General features: G+C 38.8%; 1 protein-coding gene across 4 annotated transcripts in view; it reads right to left on the bottom strand.

The window, feature by feature from the left end:
- Positions 1 to 19,413, bottom strand: part of VTI1A (vesicle transport through interaction with t-SNAREs 1A) — a 276,546-nt gene that overhangs the window by 10,232 nt on the left and 246,901 nt on the right. For all 4 annotated transcript variants that reach the window (XM_035330470.1, XM_035330471.1, XM_035330465.1 and 1 more), the window contains one exon: positions 1 to 2,658. This exon is cut by the window's left edge and continues 10,232 nt beyond it. Coding sequence is in view for 2 of the 4 variants with exons in the window: in XM_035330465.1 (XP_035186356.1) it covers positions 2,565 to 2,658 (94 nt within the window). In the remaining 2 variants the exon portion in view is untranslated. The remainder of the gene's footprint in view (positions 2,659 to 19,413) is intronic.

Below are 19,413 nucleotides of genomic sequence, written 5' to 3'. Positions count from 1 at the left end.
GGGCAGGCACAGTGTGTTTTGCAGAGCGCAACTTCCACTCGAGCGCTATTTTACACGTGGGGAGTACGTGAGCATGCAAAGCAGGCACAGAGAAGTTATTAACGGGTTAGCATGAGAAACATAGCAATAGCAGGTTCATCAAAAGTGAAGATGAAGGCTTCGTGTGGCAGTCTCTCTCTCTCCCTCATTCCCATCTGAGTGGATGTATCTGATGTGACACTATGCCCTAGATTTATACTGGGATAAGGAAAACTAGCTTCCTTTCAGCTTTTTGCTGATTCCAGCAGGTGGCTAGATAGAGGGCAAAACCTAGTCATAGGTCACTGTTAAGATCAGTAGTCATGAATCAATCCCCATGATAGTTAAATTATTGAGGCAACACTGAAAATGTCTAGGCTACAGACGGAGCTTAAGGTTCCCTTCTTGATGGCTTTCTGCCTTGCAAAATATGCATCTCCTAATTTGCTTAGGAGAGGATAAATACCTTCTAACACTGCCAGGCTTCTCCCTAATTTGCCTGAACTCAGCTCAGTGCCACCGCTTCAAGCTAACGGCCAGGGTTCCGCTTACACAACCCTACATACTTAATTTGAATGCATGTTGCGACTAAAGGTCAGCCAGCCTCCACGCTATGCAACGAACACCCAAATCTTTCCGTGTTTGAGAGCCATGTGATACCTACCACACACCTTGCAAGTGTGAAAGGAGAGGGTGCCTCAGCAGAGACATGCAGGTGACGAGGGGGTCCCGTTGCCTTACCGCAGTGCAGGGCTGTCGAGGTAAGTAGCTGAACATGACCGAGCAGTGCTGTACAGAGCAGCACCTCCCAAAAACGTGATTTTGGACTACCCAGGAACTTTTGTACCAGCCCAACCCTACAGCCATTGATATGAGCAGGAGGAGAAACCTGGCGTAGAAATTTCTTTTGAACTTAGACACAAGTTGCGTGAAACACAAAACCCACAGTTGACCATACATGCCTCAACTTGTTTTAGTGACTACCATTTTTCTTCTGGATCCTTTTATTCTCCATTTATCACCATGCTTCTAGGTCTTAGCTATAGTATCAATAACAACGTCCTTGAAGCTGGGTTATTAATTTCCACATAGAAAGAGATAGGCCACATGTAGGGCCAAAATCAACTCCTAGGTTTTTATCCCCAAATCAAGTTCCAGAGACAGCACAGCAAGTTGGCAGAGACCTCAGGGACGCTGAAACCCCAAAAGATATAAGGCACACATGAAAATTTGGTGCTTAGTTCCTCCTTAATTTTGGGGGAGTTTGAAAGCTGTCAGCTTTTTGTTTCACGAAAGCATTTTAGAGCTTAAATTCAAGAGCATAAAATCCCTCTCAAACTGTAGTATTTGTAAGGGATTACGTACAATGAGTTCAAAAGTTATCAAGAAAATTACTTTACTACATCACCAGAAAATGACCCTTGCTGGAGCTATAAGCTTAATTATAAGCAAAATAACCCACACATATCTATAGGAGAGGTACAGCCAACAGAAAAAGAGAAACACAGCTCATTTACACGCAGGCAGCCTAGAAGATGAAATTCTGATATATTGTATGAGCTAAAAGCATGTATAAATTAACATTTTTACAGTTTCTGTTTAAAAGGGGGAATATCACATCAGAATTGAATACACTAAAAACATTTTCAACACAAAGTGTCAACACAGGCCAATATGCAAAATCTAGATTTTTGTTTAATGGTAGTCAAGTGTTTGCCACTAAACTATTATTTAGGATCTCTTTTCAATCAGCAATGAATAGGTAAGTATCTTTGTACAACTTTAATAAAGATCTAGTGTGTGCACTTATCAGTACTCATATCAACATTGGAAGGTTTGAAACTGATTCAACAGATGGACTGTGGTCACAACTACCTTTTTGGGCAAGTGATGCTTTATCACAATCTTGATGGAAGTGTTTTGAATACGCAGAAAAGAAAGATTAAATTAAAAAAAAAAAAAGTTAATGTTTTGGATTCACAGGAGATATTAAACATCATCTAAAGGTTGCTCTCTTTTAAAAACTACCTGCTGTTCTTAACCAGCTTACCTCTATTACCATGATTCATGATCAGGAGTTAGTCACAGGAGACAGGTTCACTTTCTACATCATTGGTCTGTGCTTTACTTGTGTTCTGTATCACATAAGGTCAGATACTGCTTGATATTCAAACACCCTGTATAGCACAAGAAAAGTGCAAAGACCACTTTTACCTCTCTAAACTCTTCCAACTTACATACTAATTGTCTGGGGTAGAACTCAACACACACTAGGTCTTTCTACACCAGAGCAAGCCCTCCCCAAAACAAATATTAAGATTCCAGAAACACTTAGATAAAGACAAAAAATATAAGAAAAATAATCAACCCCACATGCCATCAACTATGCCATCAATAATACAAAATATTTTACACCACTTGCACCTGAGTTGAATAGTGGGAAAGAGAGGGAGACTCTGTCAGTGCAAGAGAATGATTCATGTGACCACTTTGTCTTAATTACTCAGAACAAGCAGTTTGTTGCTGCTTAGTGAAGAACAAAGATATCAGCGTCTCTTGACAGAAAAATAAATAGCCATCGCGGTGGTGAGGATGATGAAGAGTGCCAGAACAACGATCAAAATTCGGTTTTGGATGATCCTGAAAAAAAGCAGTAGAGACAAAAAGAAAAAAACAGTGAGAATAATAGAATATATATAAAACAATAAAAAGAGATACAAAGAAAACTATTATGGAGAAAATGCATGTGCCCACAAATTTAGGATTTCCTACACCATTCCGAATATCTTGATTGTTTTCATTTCTTTCAATGTCCAGTGTTTCAACATTTCTTTATGAAGCTATTTCTTTATGAAGCTATTCAATCCGACTTTGGCATTCAGGAAAGAATGAGCCTTTTCTTAATTATGCATACACATACACGTATATTAGAATAACTGAAGTACTTAATGTTACAATTTATTAACCTTCTAAAACAAATTAAATTATTACTCCTCAGCTGATGCAATCCAAGCAGGGTGCTCTGTAGTTGTAAATACTATTACATTCTTAAAGCCATTCTGAAATCTTCACAGCTTAAAGAAACAATTTATTAATTTTCAAGGGATTTTATCATTAAGGTACAACGTTTCAAGGAAACACATGTCAATGAGGTACTTACTTGTACTAAAACACCAAGGGAAAAGTATGAAAGATAGTTTTGAATAAAAGGATGATATAAAGAAGCAAGTGTCAAACTGTGAAGCTTATGTTGTAAAAGCATCTCCTGTCTCTGTAGCATACCTTTACTTATGGTAATAGGCAAATGTTACACTTACTATCTAGCATAAGAAAATGGAAATTAGTACTAATAAAAAGAAGTAGAAAGTCCTAATATTGTTCAATCATTTTTTTTGTAAGAAATCCCTGCTTCTAAAATCAGATGTCACATTGCTTGAGATTTTGCCTGAAATTAATAGGTCAGTTAAAATGGATAAATCAATTAACATTGGAATTTGAAGTATTTTACAGAAGCATTCTGAATTGTAAGAATCTGATTTTTTTTGTTTTGTTCTGTTTTGTTTTGTTTTTCCATTCTCACAGAGGATGAAGAATATTTTCATAGGCTCTTTGTGAAACAAGAACTTTTGCAAAACATATTTGTACATGAAGCATATCATCAGAATTGGAGAGATACAGCATACAAAACAAAATAAAACAAAAAAAAAATCTCAAACCAAGAAAACCAATTATGAAAGAACCCTAAGTTATTTTTATTATTATTATTTTTTTTCCTTCTGCAAAACAAATCAAAACAAAGCCTTTACTAACCCATGGTAAAAAGAAGTAAAACTGTTCTGTGAAACATACCAAGTACAAGGTTCAAACTTGAAGAGAGGGAATGTAATGTGTTAAGCTGAGCATATTTCATACAGTGAAAGAGAGAAGAAACTCTAGAGAGCAGAGGGGAGTTTTCCTTGGTAAGTGTTTTTCATTTGGATGCGGGTGAATATACATATAAATTATATTGGAAAGTGTAAAGAAAAATGCAGTTTTAACCAACTCCAGCTCTCTCCCTGCTTACCCCCCACCTAAAGAAAAAGAAGCAAATGGATGGATGAAAACTGTCACATCAGACAGACACCCTCCCCTGTGACACTCTAAAAGGACTAGCTCTCTATCCTCCTGACAGGTTACAAAATGATCACATTTGCTGACACGTCTTCCGCAAAACTGCTTTAGTGTTTGTGTCCACTTTCCTAGCAGGAGATGAATGGGCTGCTTTGTCCTCATTTATCACTTAAAGCTGAACTAAGATCTGTCTCGTTTATTTTTCCCTTCCTCACTAGAAAGGCTCAACCACAGCATTAATTCTTTTGCGATGACAGCTAATTCAAACTTAACAGGCAATATTTACTCTGCCAAAAGGATGAGGAGGAGGGAGGGATGTTTCTCACTCTTAAAAAAAAAAAAAAAAAGTGTAACAGGCTAACAAAATAAAGCTAATTAAGGGCTTTTGGTTCTTGTTGGTTTGCACTTCAATTTAACACCTGAACTTACAAGCTTGTCTTTTGTGGCGGGGTGTGACATTCTCTGCCAAACACCTGATAACAAACGATTTGCCCAGGCAAATGCATGAAAACCAGAATATATATTTACTCACTCACCCTCATCACTCCTGAAAAGACACTCAGCAAAATTGAAACTCAGCAGTGAAATAGATTAAAAGCATGAAAACTCTTAAAACATTCAGCCTTAAGTAATACACAGTGCAGCTGGCTTGACAACCATTTTATTTGTGGGATGTGGGCCCCAAGGCATCCATAATGCTAATTTACAAAGGATTAACTGTGAGTGAAACTCGCTTAATCTAACACATAGTTAGGCAAAGGCATACGTAACATACCGAGTGTTTAAATCAACTCCTCCTATCTCTGGCCCCTGAAAAGGCATTTCATCGTCTGCGATTTAAAATTACAGATTTTTTTATTATTATTTTTTTTTAAAGCCAAATCCTCCAAATGCTTTATTTTTAATACTCTGGCAGTACACACCCAATTGCAAGATTATTTAATCACTGTCCATGCCTCTAAAATCCTTGTCAAGAGAACGTTGAGCTAGGCATGCTGCCACCTGTATCTGCTAATTGAAGGTTCGCTTACAGTGGGAATCTAGGAAATACATATCAAAGTTCAATTTCTAGGAATCTGAATTAGTCTGCACAGTGCAGCAAAAGAATATCATATTAAAAGGAACAAATTAATCATGAAATAGGATGGATGTTATCAACAGACTCCTACACTGAAGTATTATATACTTTTAATATTCAAGCCCACAGTTAAAGATTAATTTTATATCTTTAAAAAAAGAATAACATCGAGTTTTACTGTTTTACTTTCAAGTGAGCAAGTAAAATTAAACCAACTGCAAACTGCCAGAAGGATGGGGCTCTGAGAAAAAGGAGACAGCGGTCTGGTAGCAGCAGGACAGTCTCGTGGAGGGGACAGCAGAGTGCCTGTGGAAGCCTGATGCCGCGAGTTGCTGCTCAGACAACGAACACAAGTCCTGGTGTCAGAACATTTCAGATCTCAAAGTCAATAGGCAAGGGCAACCCTTTAGAGTAAAGAAAAAATCAAGAGGAAAGGGGGCTTTGCGTGGTGCTACGCAGTCAAGCCAGCTCACAGTGGTGGAACAATGGTTGGCATTGGCAGGACCCATCTGTAGAGAAGCCTATAGTGCTGTCACAGCCAGACACTGCCAGTGGGTATTGCTCTAGGCAAAGCATCAAGGAATTTAAATGGGGGAGGGAGTGATAATACCAAAGGGGAAGAAAATGGGGCCTAACACTTACAACAAAAAATCCCAAAGGCTAACATGCTCACAAGAAGCAGATGATATTCTTTTATCTCTACTACACCTTAAATTCAACAAAATCTGGTGAATGAGGAAGCCCAGATTCTTCTTTGAAAATGCAAAGCATGTTTACAGGGTAAATAATTTAAGAAAGAATATATACTTGAAAGAAGACACCCATTGAAACATCCATGGCTAAAATGCCTGAAGGCAAAAACTTGTGCATTTGCATGCTGCATTTTATTAAGTTAGCACACTGTAGCTTTAAAAGAATGCATGGCCAAATTAAGAGGAATGTGTGACTGAAACATCAAGGATTCCTCGAGTTTACATTATGAATCATAGTGCTGTTGATATGAGATGAATTAACCATTTAGTCGATGCAGCTTGTGCACTGAATTCACACCAAGTTCTGCTGGAGCCCGGCGTGCTGGAGCTCATTAACAGCCAATGTCTACTGCTCCTTTCATACTCGAAACTCGAAGAGCACAAGGGCTCATTCTGCTTTTAGTTAGAAGAGTCAAAAAATCTGTGCTTTTAAACTAAGCTCCATCTAGTTTATCATGGACAGCAGCCCAAAACATTTGGGTGCAAAACCACATAGAAACAGTAACTAAAGCAGATGCAAGGGGAACATTAAAGGATGCCTGGGAGAGCACGCCAGGCTAACTTGCCGGGCTATCAGTGCAGAAAGTGCATCCCATTGCTGGTTAGTTTCCTTCTGCTCCCCATTTCTAAACACCTGACCCTCTTTCCCAGCTTCTGGTCTGACTACCTGCATGCCAGAGGCTCCCTCTGGAGCCTGTGCCAACTTTATTCTGTGAGTTGATGGACCACACGGTCTGCTTGCCTTCCAGGGGGCGAGGGGGTCACCCCTCCGATGTGCATGGAGATCACTGCTTTGGAGAACAAGTCCCACACCCATTTCCAAACATTGACATCCCTGGCAAATCCATTCCCCATACCCACGCCATGCCAGAAATCGTGCTGCCTTTCAACACAGCAAAACCCAAGATGATTCTCCCCTCTCTATAGCTTCAGACATGCACACACACAATGGGTCCAACTCTGTTTGTGACATGTTTAGATCTGTGCCGTATAAACACAAAGCAGTTCCCAAATAAGCTTTTGCAAACCTTACATTAAGGATGCCAACCGTGTTTAAACCTTTTTACAAAACTGCATTCATTAGCAGGGGAGTGCACGACATCTATATGGGTTCAGCCTGATGTCTTGCACATGTCTTAGTGCCTGATTGACCAGCATTGAATAATGATGCCTTGCCATTAAGCACTGATGGTACAATAACAATTGTCATGAAAATTAGCAATCACGGTAACATGTTAACTAAATACGGATATAAACGAACCACTGCAGACTCTGGGTGCTTAAAGAGTTTTGTGTGCTTAACTTGAAATAATGAAGACTACAAATAGAATACAGCAAAAATTTCTTACAGAAGCTCAACTCTGACACTGATACAAATAAAAAAAAATGCAAACGGCTTGGGGAACCAGTTAGCACACATTCATTACAACACAGCTCTTTATTCTTAAAGAAAATGTCTTGAAAAATAGTGTCCTCAAGAACACAGACTGATTGATGACGGAGCACTGTCCAACAGTGTTTCACTGTAATATATGCATTTAAGATTTAACTAGAAATGATTCCTATCAGTCTACTGGGCAGAAAGGCTTCTTCTTTGTATATAAGAGTACCTTTTAAATGCTCACTTTGAATTACATTTTTAGATACTCTTTTATTCATGACCTGCAGTTTTTGCTAACATGCAAAAATATAGGTGCATATAAATCAGTGGCAAGTGGCTTTTAAATACCCAATATTCATGAGCAAATCAGTAGATTCAAACAAACATAAAGTGTAGGTCCAGTCACAAGAGGAAATACATGCCAGTATTTGTGAAATATGTATCAGTAAATGCAGATTTAAAGTCATACAGCTATACTTGATTACCTTCTGGGACAGACACCGTTATTACTATATCTAAGGACATACTTGCTACCATGTATTGGGAGCTTTTAAATCAAAGAACTAGACCCAGCATAGGGGAATAAAATGTTATGATTGGTAAAGCAAAGCCTTAGATACATAATGATAAATCTCTTAAGTTAAGGGTATCTGGGGGCTGTTCAAGTAACTATTCATCTTTCCAATCTTTAGGTTTAAGAATGTTTTTTCTTAAATAAAAGCAGCTGAAAAGAAATAGACAGGCTGTGGCAAAATATAAGGACATAGCAACCGACTGAAATAAGAGTAAGAGAACCCTGCCTAGCAAAAATTACAGCTGGTTGGAAGTATCTCACTTGAGGCATGTTTCATCATTAACAACAGCAATTAGAAAGCAGAAATATCAGTCAAAAAAAATACCAGCACAACTTGCATAGAACTCCCTAGCCCACTTTGAACTGACCTTGGAAAAAGTGAAGAACCTGAAAATAAGCAAGGTGTTTTCTTCCCTCATAAAACTCTGAAAATAAGTTCAAGTGTTTTGTGTTCTCCAGGTGAGCAGAACCAATTCCATTGTAATTGTCATTGCATATTTAAAGGTGAAAAGGCTCTGGGGGTGAGAGAATGGGACTCCCAAAGGCTTACTTCATGCCAAAAAGGCCTAGCTACCTGGGCTCCCCCTCAGTCTGGAGACAGGGCATTTCCAGTAGGAGCCTATACGGTGTTCCTTGAATTCCCTCCTGTAGGAGCATTTCTTTGCCTTTGGGCTAGGGGTTCTAGTTTCCTGCATGTAAATTCTTCTGAAAATCTATAAAAAATGCTAAAAACTGATAATAATAGAAAAGATGGCATTTTCTAGGAGAACTTTTTTTTTTTTTTTTTTTTTTTTAAGAGACAGACAGACCTTAAAAGGTAACTAATATATTGTTGATTGGGCTGGGGAGTTGTGCATGCAGAGATAAATGCTCTAGCTTTAAAGATCAGTCTTAAGGACTGGAGCTGTATACTTATAATAACATGGATACCAATCTCTAGTTATAATATTACACTCAAACCACATCAATGTGTTTCCACCTGGGCTCTGAATGAAAGAATGAGTCATGTAATAACAGGTGCAGGAAGGTAGTCACACTATCCAGCTTTAAACATATAAATTATATCTAGCTAATCTCTCTCAGCTCCCTGTGTATATGAGCTAGAGGCCTGCTCTGAATTGCCTACTCTTTTTCCTGTCCATATATGCATCCCAGGAGAACTAGTCAGTTAAGTTAGCTGACTAGGTTAGGTGTCTACAGATTAGGTAGGAATGACTATCCTTCAAAGCTTGGGGATGAGGTCCAAGCAAGAATGACAGTTCTCCTGAGACCAAATTGGCTTGGAGAAAGCTTGCTCGCTCTGAAGGCAAAATCATCCACCAAAGGCTTTATCAAACTGTGAAGTGTTTGTAATCTCCCATTAATGAGAAAAACTACAGAGGTGAAACTCACCAGTAATATGGTAGATTTCATCAATAATTAGCCAGTAAATACCTTGATTCACCATCTCTCTTTAAAGGATCCCATATTTCCACACACATTTCTGAGCAGAATCAAACCCCCTTCCTCTTTGACAGGAATTCTGGAGAAGTGGGAGATAGGAATGACAGTAAAAGATCTCTCCGGGATGAATGCCTCCTGAAACACAGTGTGGTTCCGTGGCTCAAGGAGATATGTTTTTTTTATCTCAAGGAGATAGGCTCAAAGCACTACATTTTGTCACCTGCTGACACTCTCACAATTAAGACTGAAAATTAAACTGAGTTTCACAGTATTTGTTAGTTAAAATACTTACTGAGATGTCTAATTCTGAAATGAAATCTTGTAATACATTCCAAATGTAGCAGAAGTGTATGAGCAGCTTTGGAGTACAGTGTTATTTGGTGGTCATCAGGGTCACGATTATCATAGTTTACATGAATTCTCTCTCAAGGAACTGGCAGTCTCAGGAAATACAAATAGTATACAAGTGACCACAGGAATCTGTAGGGAAGAAGTGGATGACAGCTCGACTGAAGTGGCCTGAGAAGGAAAGATATCTACAGGATTGACTGGAAGACAAGTGTACGAAGACTTCAGCATGCAAACTGCAATAATATGGAAAGCTGAAAGAGGACCTTGTGGACAGTGGAACCTAAGACAAAAAGGCAAAGGGAAGGATACTGCACATCTACTAGCTCAGCTTATTCATTGATTGTTTTTAGAACACATGGGAAGGTATTTCTGAAGGATGAAAAGCTCCCTTCCACCTTCCACTTATGAGAGACTCTGACATTGAACATTTCTCTGCACTGTCCTTAGTGACACTTCAGCTTGCTCCTGTCTCCATGTCCGCTTCTTCCATGGAGGGAACAAATTAGATTATTACTGTCATTAGGAGGAACAGCGGGTGGCTTCCGGGGCCATGGAAACTCACCAACCAAAACTGGGGGGCGGGAGAGGGGGGATTAATTCATTTCATGCAAAGCAGAAGCAACACCAGATCTCTTTGGCAAGTCTAAATGAAGATCACGTGTGCAGTGGCAACTGCAAGTGGAAGGAGTCAAGGTTGCATTAATCTCCAACCAGCCTTTCTCAGGGTACTGAAGTATCAAGAAGAACAAATCATACATTTAGTCACCTGAGCATGACTAAGAACCATAGGCCTCAGCAAACATTACAAGCGCTTTAGAAAGAGCTCTGAGGGAGGGTAGATAGCCCAGCTGTCAGAATAATGGCATTCTTCAGCACACTGACCGCATATAGCCCTTGCCCCAAACAGTTAATAGGAAAAAAAAAAGCCTTCACCCCAACCCCCTCAAAGCTGAAGCAATTTTTTCTCCAGCAGAAGAAATGTATGCAAGCTATGAAACTACAAGAACATACATGATTACACATGGGTTTTTATAACAAATATAGTTAAGTTTATATTCTCTGCAATTTAAAGAAAGGAAAGATGTCTTAAATCTGCATTTTATCAACTTTCATAATCATTAGATAGCACTACAATATATATCTTAAACTGATGAAAGAAAGTAACATCTCTCACCTTGCCTCACTTTAATGATAAACCTACAGCTCTTAGGTGTGATGAACCTGGAGACTGGACATTACTTTGCTTATACTATTTTCCCCTTATCACACTATATTTGACTGGGCATCTTGTTGTATGGCAAGTTTGCTACAATTGTCTTAACTGTGTTGACCTCTTTTGTAAAAACCTGGAGGCATCTGCAGCAATTGTTCCTGAAGATGTGCTCTCCAAAATGTTACCATTTCATGGCACTTCTTGAATGATAGAATAGATTTTTTTTGTATGTATTCTTTTTTTTTTTTTTTTTTTTTCAAATGCTCTAAAAGAAAGGAAAACAATCATGGCTAAGGCCATTTGTGAGATGGCATTAAAAGAGCCTACTCTGAGACAGATAAAAATAATGAGAATCTTTCTGTCAAGAAGGATTTAGAAAATATCACTAGCATTATTAAAATTTAATTTTTTACTGTGCTTTTTGGTTCCCCCTTTTCCAGTGATAATGAGCAGGACTGCACACCTCCACATTGCTAGTACTTGTTTTGAGCAATAAATTCAGCCTTCCAGTCTGAAGACATTTCAGACAACAATTTTGACTGCTATAGGCTTATTTTTCAACCTGTTCTGTGCTTTGAGTCTTCCTATAAAAACCAGTTCATAAGCTAATTTTCCACAAGGCCAGTGGAACAAATAAAAATCAATTTTTGCCCAACTGGTTCTGAGAAAACCTGGGAATAGTGAAGACAGAACAGTGAAAAATAAAAAGAATCGATGTATTCACAAATGGTTTACCTGATAGAGAACTATCAAATTAGTTGACAGGAGATACTTGCCACTATTAGAGTATTTTCTTTTCAGCATGTTACAGTATTTCTATTAGGGGAGCAGAAATGCCTCTACTTTGTTATGACCTCAGACACCTCGGTTTAATAACCACACCGAGCCTCTATGCATTCTGTAAAACTACAGGGCACGAAGTCAAAGTGCAGGAGCACTTGCAGATCTTGCAACCGGAGGGACCTGCAAGCCCAACCTGGCTTAGAGTGGGTGTAAGTTTTCATGATCTTGTAGAAAGAGTGAAGATTCCTGTCTCAGTGAACACAGGGAGACGTTCATGACCTCAGGCCAACCTTGTCAAGAGGAATTTGGTCCATCAAGAAAGAAAAAAATGGTAAAACACTGCCCAGACTTCCCTCCCCAGCTAGAAAAACAGATGCTCAGGACCACACCAAAGACTAATTAGTTTAATATCTCTTGGAGAGCAGAATACAAAATTTTCCAAAGATGGGAATCCCGTTCTCAGACTTCAAAACTTTCAGAATCCCAAGTACAATTCAGGACATAGTCTTTAATATTGAGGCTCAGTCCATTTCATAATTCTCTCCATTAATTAGGCAAGTGATTTTGAAACTGCAATACTGAGAAGGGATTGGGTAGTTTCTTATGCCTTATATCTGCCTGCAGTCAGAAGAACATGTCTGAAAACTGACTGGAGAATAGAATCTGCTTTTTAATACAAATTAATCATTCCTGTGGAAATAATACAAATCTGTAATTTACAAGCTTAAATATGAGGGAAGCTATTTTTAAGTAGCTGTAGTCTGCACCATAGTACATAGCATTTTATACACTCCTTCATTTTTATGAGTTGGCATTAGAATGTGACTCATTTTAACAGAAAAAAAAAAAAAAAAAAGATTAAGTATGTCAATCTTTAGTAAAAGCTGCATATTACCTATTTAAGAATATTGTAACACACCATGGAGACATCATTTCTAGGGCCAAACAAAACCTTACTCAATAAAGAAATGGCATGAAATATAAAATATTTAGCAGAGGAAGGGTACTTGGAGTTAAGCAGTTTCACTGCCAGGAAACAGCATCATAATAAACAGTGTGCATCCAGAAAAAACGCATACCTGTTCTTCCCTATTCAAGATGTAACACCTCAGCCTTGGAAACTAATAATAATACATCTACTAAGCATATGCAGGGAGAAACTAAAAACACCACACATTTTGATTCTGAATCTCCTACCACTGATGTTAATTTGCTTATGATATCTGCCTGATTTAGAGCTAATCTTCTGTAAATTAACTCCTAATGCTGTCTGAAATAATCCTCTTAATGCTGGTCTGTCTTGAGTACTTTATATCAAATACCATGAAATACTCAAGCATATATAAGGCATACGGTATTTGTAGTGCTGTTGGCTGCTCTCAAATATTTGCTGTGGGCTCAACTGTGCCATGAAGAAACAAGCATGGTGCAGAGCCATGCTGCCTTGGGGCAGCTCCAGGAAAAGCACTGGGTCGTGTTGCTCTGGCTGTCCCCTTTGAAGTGGACACTACACCAGGATTGTGTCTCACCGCTCCTGGCCATGGCAGAGAAGAGATGCTCTTTGCCTCTTTACAAAATGGTGCAGGAAGGTGCAATTCTGTATTCCAAACTTCCCACCTCCAGAGCACATGATAATGAGAAAAAGCAAACAGTTTGGGCTTTGAGATTTCAGAATGACAAGATCAGTGTTAAACAGCACTAATTATCAGGTGGAAGCTTAATCTGCTAACTGGATTGAAAAGAGAGAGACAGACTATTTCGTTTCTTCAGATGGGAAAAATACATTTAAGGGTGTTGCTTCAACATTGGTCAACTTAATTATTATTGTCAGTGTGCAAACTCTGTATTCAAAAATATATTTTTGCCACTAAATCCATCGGAACAATTTTCTCCCCCAACGTTAATTTAACAATACAGCTGAAAACCTAATTGATACTGATCAGCAATGCAATTCCAACATATTATTTTCTTGGTTTTTGAAACATAAATGGCAGGCACACGTTTGACTGAATGGACCTCTTTATGTTTTAACAGGCGGTTTATTGCCCCAGACTCCAACATATAACAAGCACAATTGCAAGAGCAATACATTTTTAATTGAAAAATTCATGTATTTTTACTATGAAAGTGACTCAAATAACAAGAAACTTTGTCAGGTAAAGGGCTTAAATTTATATATATATATGGAATGTTGTTTAGAAATTATATTCTTACCATAGCAAATGCTTACAGGAGGCTATTAAAAGAAAAAAGATATATATTGTTTAAATCATATTTTATTGGAGCTTGCTTTTTTTCATATATTAAAGAACAGATAAAGCACAGTGATCAGTGAGCTGTATGTGTCCAACAGCCCTTCAAGAGCCTTGTGGAAATGTATAAAACAAGCAGTGATACAATCCTTTGCCAAACACTGTCATAAATTTTTTATTTGGCAGCTAACATTCTCACTAGTTTTCTTGGCAGCAATTGGGACCTTTAGCAAGAAAGGTGCAGGAGAAAAATACCTTGTTTAGAGATGTTTTCAACACTTTCTGGGATTTTTCAGAACTTCTGCCTGCAGCACATTTTACAACCACAGTCTCCAGTCACCTGATGAGTAGGTGGTGGTTTTAAACTTTTTTTTTTTTTTTTTTTTTTTTTTCAAATACAGACAGCCTACTACCCCCCTCTGGCCTTCAGCCTCCAACGTGAGCGTGGAGGGGGGCTGTGTGCTCCACAGAGATACAAGTGGTTGCTCCTCTCTGTCTAGACACAAAACTGAAAATAATATCAGAATGTACTTTTCATTGCTCCTGATACTATCTGTATCTTATTCCCTGATGACAGAGATAAATGAAAGGCAAACATGTGCTGATTACTTTTGCATTTTTTCTTTGGAGATCTCTGCAGAAAAGCTGGTCACAGGTGCAGCTACCCTGGTCAGTCGGTGGACTGACTGATAAACAGAACTGTGAAATAGATTTCTGTACCCAGAACTGCTCTTCAAGGATTTTTTTTTTTTTTTTTAAGATATACTAAACTTGACATCTGACGCACAGCCTTCCTGAGTGCACCCAGATATGCTGATGCGTTGTATATGTGAAAATATGGCTCCAGCAGTACAACGACTTGGATTGTACAGGCTGGAATTATATAGTGAGCTCTCACCAATTCACTTACAGAGCAGATGTTTTAGTTTATGGTCTTTCGCTGTTTCAGAATAGAAATAAGATTAACCTCTTTTGCATCTCAGCAACTTCCTGCAAAACTTTCACAACATGACACATTTCAGCCCTTCCCATAGACATAAAGAAAACAGTTTGTCTTAACTAGACGTGGACCAGGAGAGACACGTTTTCCTTATTTGTCTGAAGTTGGAAAAGTTGGAATTTAGTTTTAGACAGTATAAATTGCTTTAAACAAAGGCTTAATTAAAGTAACGATGTTACACTTATAAACACAACCTATTATGCTTCCCCACAGCTTGTGTTCCAGTTTTGTCTCTTGTTTACCAGGGGCATCTTCTGCTCAAAAACTTTGTAGAGCACACACAGACATCTAGTGGCTGGTGAAAACACTGCAAGCATGTCATTGCATCTGATACAGCTCTATTGGAGACACTGAAGTTACGCCAGGTATGAGTTGAGCTAATTTTGTCTCTGTTACAACTATGGATGGGCAATCAAACAGAGAGCCAATTGCTCTCTTTGTGCCATCTCATGTAATCATGCTGCCTCTGGTGAGAGAGCTGCTCTCTTGGCAACTCTGGCTTCCCAAATTTCCCTAATCGCTGGTTCATTCTAATTCACAGTCTGAGCTATTTTTGCCTTTCTTCAGAACAGCCTTAAATTTCTCTCTCCTTGCTATTATTTTGTTTTACTCAAAAACTGAAGGGTTTAGTTATGCAATATCATTCAACAGATAGGTTCTCTGAATGCAGCTACACACAGTGAAAGGCTATTGGAAAGCGACAGAGTAAAACAATTATACAGAAAACAAAACACACCGACAACAAATATACAGTCAATAATAAATTCTAAATTGCTGGTAGAGGAATACGATTTGATCTACAGCCCACACCCCTCAATGGGAAGATGTCCATAACTTCAGTGGGGTTTGAGTCCCACATCTGCAAAGGAGATCAAGAGCCATGGTTTTGCACAACGTTGTAAGAATTCAGTGCCCTGATTCTGCTCTCAGTTACACCAATTTAAATCAAGCGGTACTCGGTGGTGTCATAACCCTGTACATCTGTGTCAGACCCTGTGTTGCAAGGGCAGAGTTGATGCCAAGAATGCAAAACAGATGTTGCTTTCCTAATGTTTTCTTGTTGTCATTTAAGTTGTTTTTGTTGGGTTCTGTTTTGATTTTGGTGAATAAAACAGGTCGGCAGGACTTTTCAGAGGGCAGACTGGAGCAACATTTCTGCATCTTCTCTTTCGTTTTGTGAGTGTGTGTGAGTGAATATGCAGAGAGTTTGAGTTACAAGTGGGAAAAATCTCTCTCTCTTTTTTTTTTTTTTTTTTTTTTTTTAAGCTTCATTTGAGCTATGCACTGTTCCCTTGGGGCAAAGTGAAAGGTAGCTATTTGTGGATGGGAAAAAGGGCTTTTGTGAACAGCAAAACTGTATCACCGAACAGCTTAAGAAAAAGATTTTTTGAAGTTATTTTTTACTACGATTTTAAGAGGAAACGGGGATAAATATATCTTTTTTGCATGTTGACTCATTAACAAATTTAGCAATAAACACTTTATAATTAAGTCCACTAGTTTACTGCTGTCCAGAAGTTTCTCAATACTCTTTGCACAGAAGGTTTTGGAAAATGTAGAACTAAGTAACAGGGAAGGCAACTCCCAACAGCTTGCTCAAGCAAATCTATCAGAGGCTTAAACTCACTTCTGAACACTGAAATTTGAGATGCCGTATCAAATAAGCAGCTCTTTTTCCCTCAAGAGAAGAAACTGGGTGTAGCTAACCTAGTGCATAATAGGTTTATTCTCATTCACAAAACAGGAATTACTTTATGGCCCCAAAGTAAAACTAGCGCAGAAATATACTAGCAGATTTGCTGCAGATGTGTGTTGTGACACGTATGCAGGGAATCTGCTATTAATCACATGCTAAGATTTTAATATTATGTAGGGTAATGCAGGCAATCATTATAGTGAAGGTTCTGGATTCATAAAAGCCTAACCCACAAATGGTCTTTTAAATTTAATACATTTGAGCTCACTCTCACACCACACCAGTTGAATTCCCCGATTCACAGCCTCCCCCAGCCCCCTGCACCCCGTTACATACATTTATTTCAGTATCTATTGTGTGTTTCTTTTTGTGTTTGTGCTCAGCTTCTTTCACCGTGACACATGACAGTTGTTGGTGAAAGTGCAGCTTTTCAGTTCTCCCCCTCACCGGACTATGACAGGAATGTCCTTGTTAGAGGGGCTGTTTGTGAGACCTCTGGATCCGTACCTAGCGCAGGAAATGGTCTGGCTCAAATGCTGGAAAAGCCATCCTTCACCTGAATCCTTCACAATTTGTGTCCGAACATAACTAGAACCTACGTATCTGTACCCAGGCTAGGATTACTGTGGACAATTATACCGTGGAAATGCATTATTCTGACAAAGCAATCAATCACATTATTTCTCACAATTTCAGTTCACCCCTAAAATTTTCCTTACCTCCAAAGCCAGCTGGATATTATATTACCAAAGCTGTTGAAAGGGTGTAACACTAACCATGAAGCCAAAGGCCACTAAAACTATGCAATGCATAAATTTTTATTGTTTGCTCAGCATTGAAATCTCATTAGGGCTCATAACTCATCGGCACACTGCAAACATTTGCATCTGCTGATCATGAGAACTTAGAAGGAATGTACACCTTTGGCTAATTTACTTGTTATGTTTTCAGATGAGACTGCGTGCGTTGCTTTCTACTTTCTTTTAAAAAAGTCCTTACCCGGTTGTCATTTGAATGTCCACTTTTTAAACTGCACACATTAAAACTTTCATTTACAGGCTCTCAAGGTTGTTCTGTTGCTGGCAATGTTCATGATCATCATTTTACAAAAGCTTCATTTGACTTAGTATTCAGGACAATCACTGTTTGAAAACTGTGCCCCATAGAGCATTTCACTTCATTCATCCTTTCCGCTTTATGCAGTCACATTTTAATTAGATTAAAATTTGTCCTCCAATTAGCTTTCATTAAAGTATATAGTTTACAGCAAAAATCTCCACTGAGTTGTGCTTCAAAACTGTGCCTAAAGTTTAAAATGAAATGACTGTGCAAATGAAGTGATTATGAAGATTATTACTATGCAAAAAACATCAGTCGCTTCTTGGTTTACTTATACATTTAACTCTGTAATTTATTTTGCCAACTTCAATACCTCTGTGTTCTCCAGAGTGGTAATCATAATAATACCTTGCAGTTACAGGATACCTTTCATTCCTAAGGATCCTTAGGGGCCTGATTCTGCAATCCTTATGCACATCAGTAGTTCTGAAGTCCCTGAAAGGATCTGAACGAGCGCTGCTTGCTCCACGTGAACCAAACTTAACTGCAGGTCGAGTCCTGCTCTCGGGTACCCACATAGCATGACTTGGTTTGTGCGGCTCAGAACACAAAGCAGGTACGACCATTGTGTCAAAAGTCTTCTCACCTACTTCTGGCTGAGATGTAGCAGCTGTTTAATGGAGCATGGCTACAAGATTCAAGTCTTTAAACGTGAAGACAGATATTCCTCCCCTCCCAGTTAAAACAGCAGAGAAAACTGAGGATGTAATTATCCAAAGCGGAAACGGCTCAGTAGGACGCTGGGGCTGCATCCCTTGTGTCACTCATGTCTTCAGATGCAATTCTGCCAAGTATCGGATGCCCAGTTGCTAATACCTACTGCACATGCAAATTTATTATGTGCTGAAGGCGATATAAAGTTTACAGTTCACAAGGCTGATCCTACAACCAGAACAGACATTTGTTCTGGAGCAACCTCTCCGTGGAACACATGGGACTCTGTGCTGGAGCAGAGCTCCGCAGAAATGGATCTGTTTGCAGGAAATTCTCTTCCAATAGCAAGAGCTATAAATATATACTCATATTTGAGAGTGAGAGAGAGGGATGCAGCCAACATCTTAAAACTAAAAATAGAGATACTTGGGTTACAAAAACAGGGACCTGTCTTTGCTCTAGCAACATATTTCCAATAGGAGGAACACAGTTGAAAACAAATATTTTACTACAAATGAAATGTAGTTTATAACCATGAGAGAGCAATTTGAGCAAAATGCAGGAGTGCAAAAAACAGAGGCTCCTATTTTTCATGCATTAATTGGTTGAACAGTCATTAGTAAATCACATCACTGAGGTAACTAGCATTGTTCCTACTTAGCAGATGCCAAATCTAAAGTTTAAGGGTGTCAAAGGCTAGAGAGGAGTTTATTGTCTAAATGTTCTGACTCCATGCCCTGTACTCAAGCCAAGACCATGTTTCCAAGATGCAAAGCATCCAGCAGCAATACTAATTTTAGGAGCCATGATCAGGTCTGCCCCTTCCTCCCCCTGCTCCCATCTCCTCTCGGTGTTCATTTCTGCCATCACGTTACAGCATGCCAACCTCAGTTGTGCTGATTCAACAGCTCGTGGGTCTATGCGATGAATCAGATCAAGGAACTGATACAGGATAAAAAAAGAAAAAAAAAGAAAAAAAAAGGAGTCTG

Source organism: Oxyura jamaicensis, chromosome 6, assembly GCF_011077185.1.
Source record: "Oxyura jamaicensis isolate SHBP4307 breed ruddy duck chromosome 6, BPBGC_Ojam_1.0, whole genome shotgun sequence".
Taxonomy (NCBI): domain Eukaryota; kingdom Metazoa; phylum Chordata; class Aves; order Anseriformes; family Anatidae; genus Oxyura; species Oxyura jamaicensis.
The sequence above is the reverse complement of the archived record's forward strand: the minus strand, read 5'-3'. Positions and strand labels throughout refer to the sequence as shown.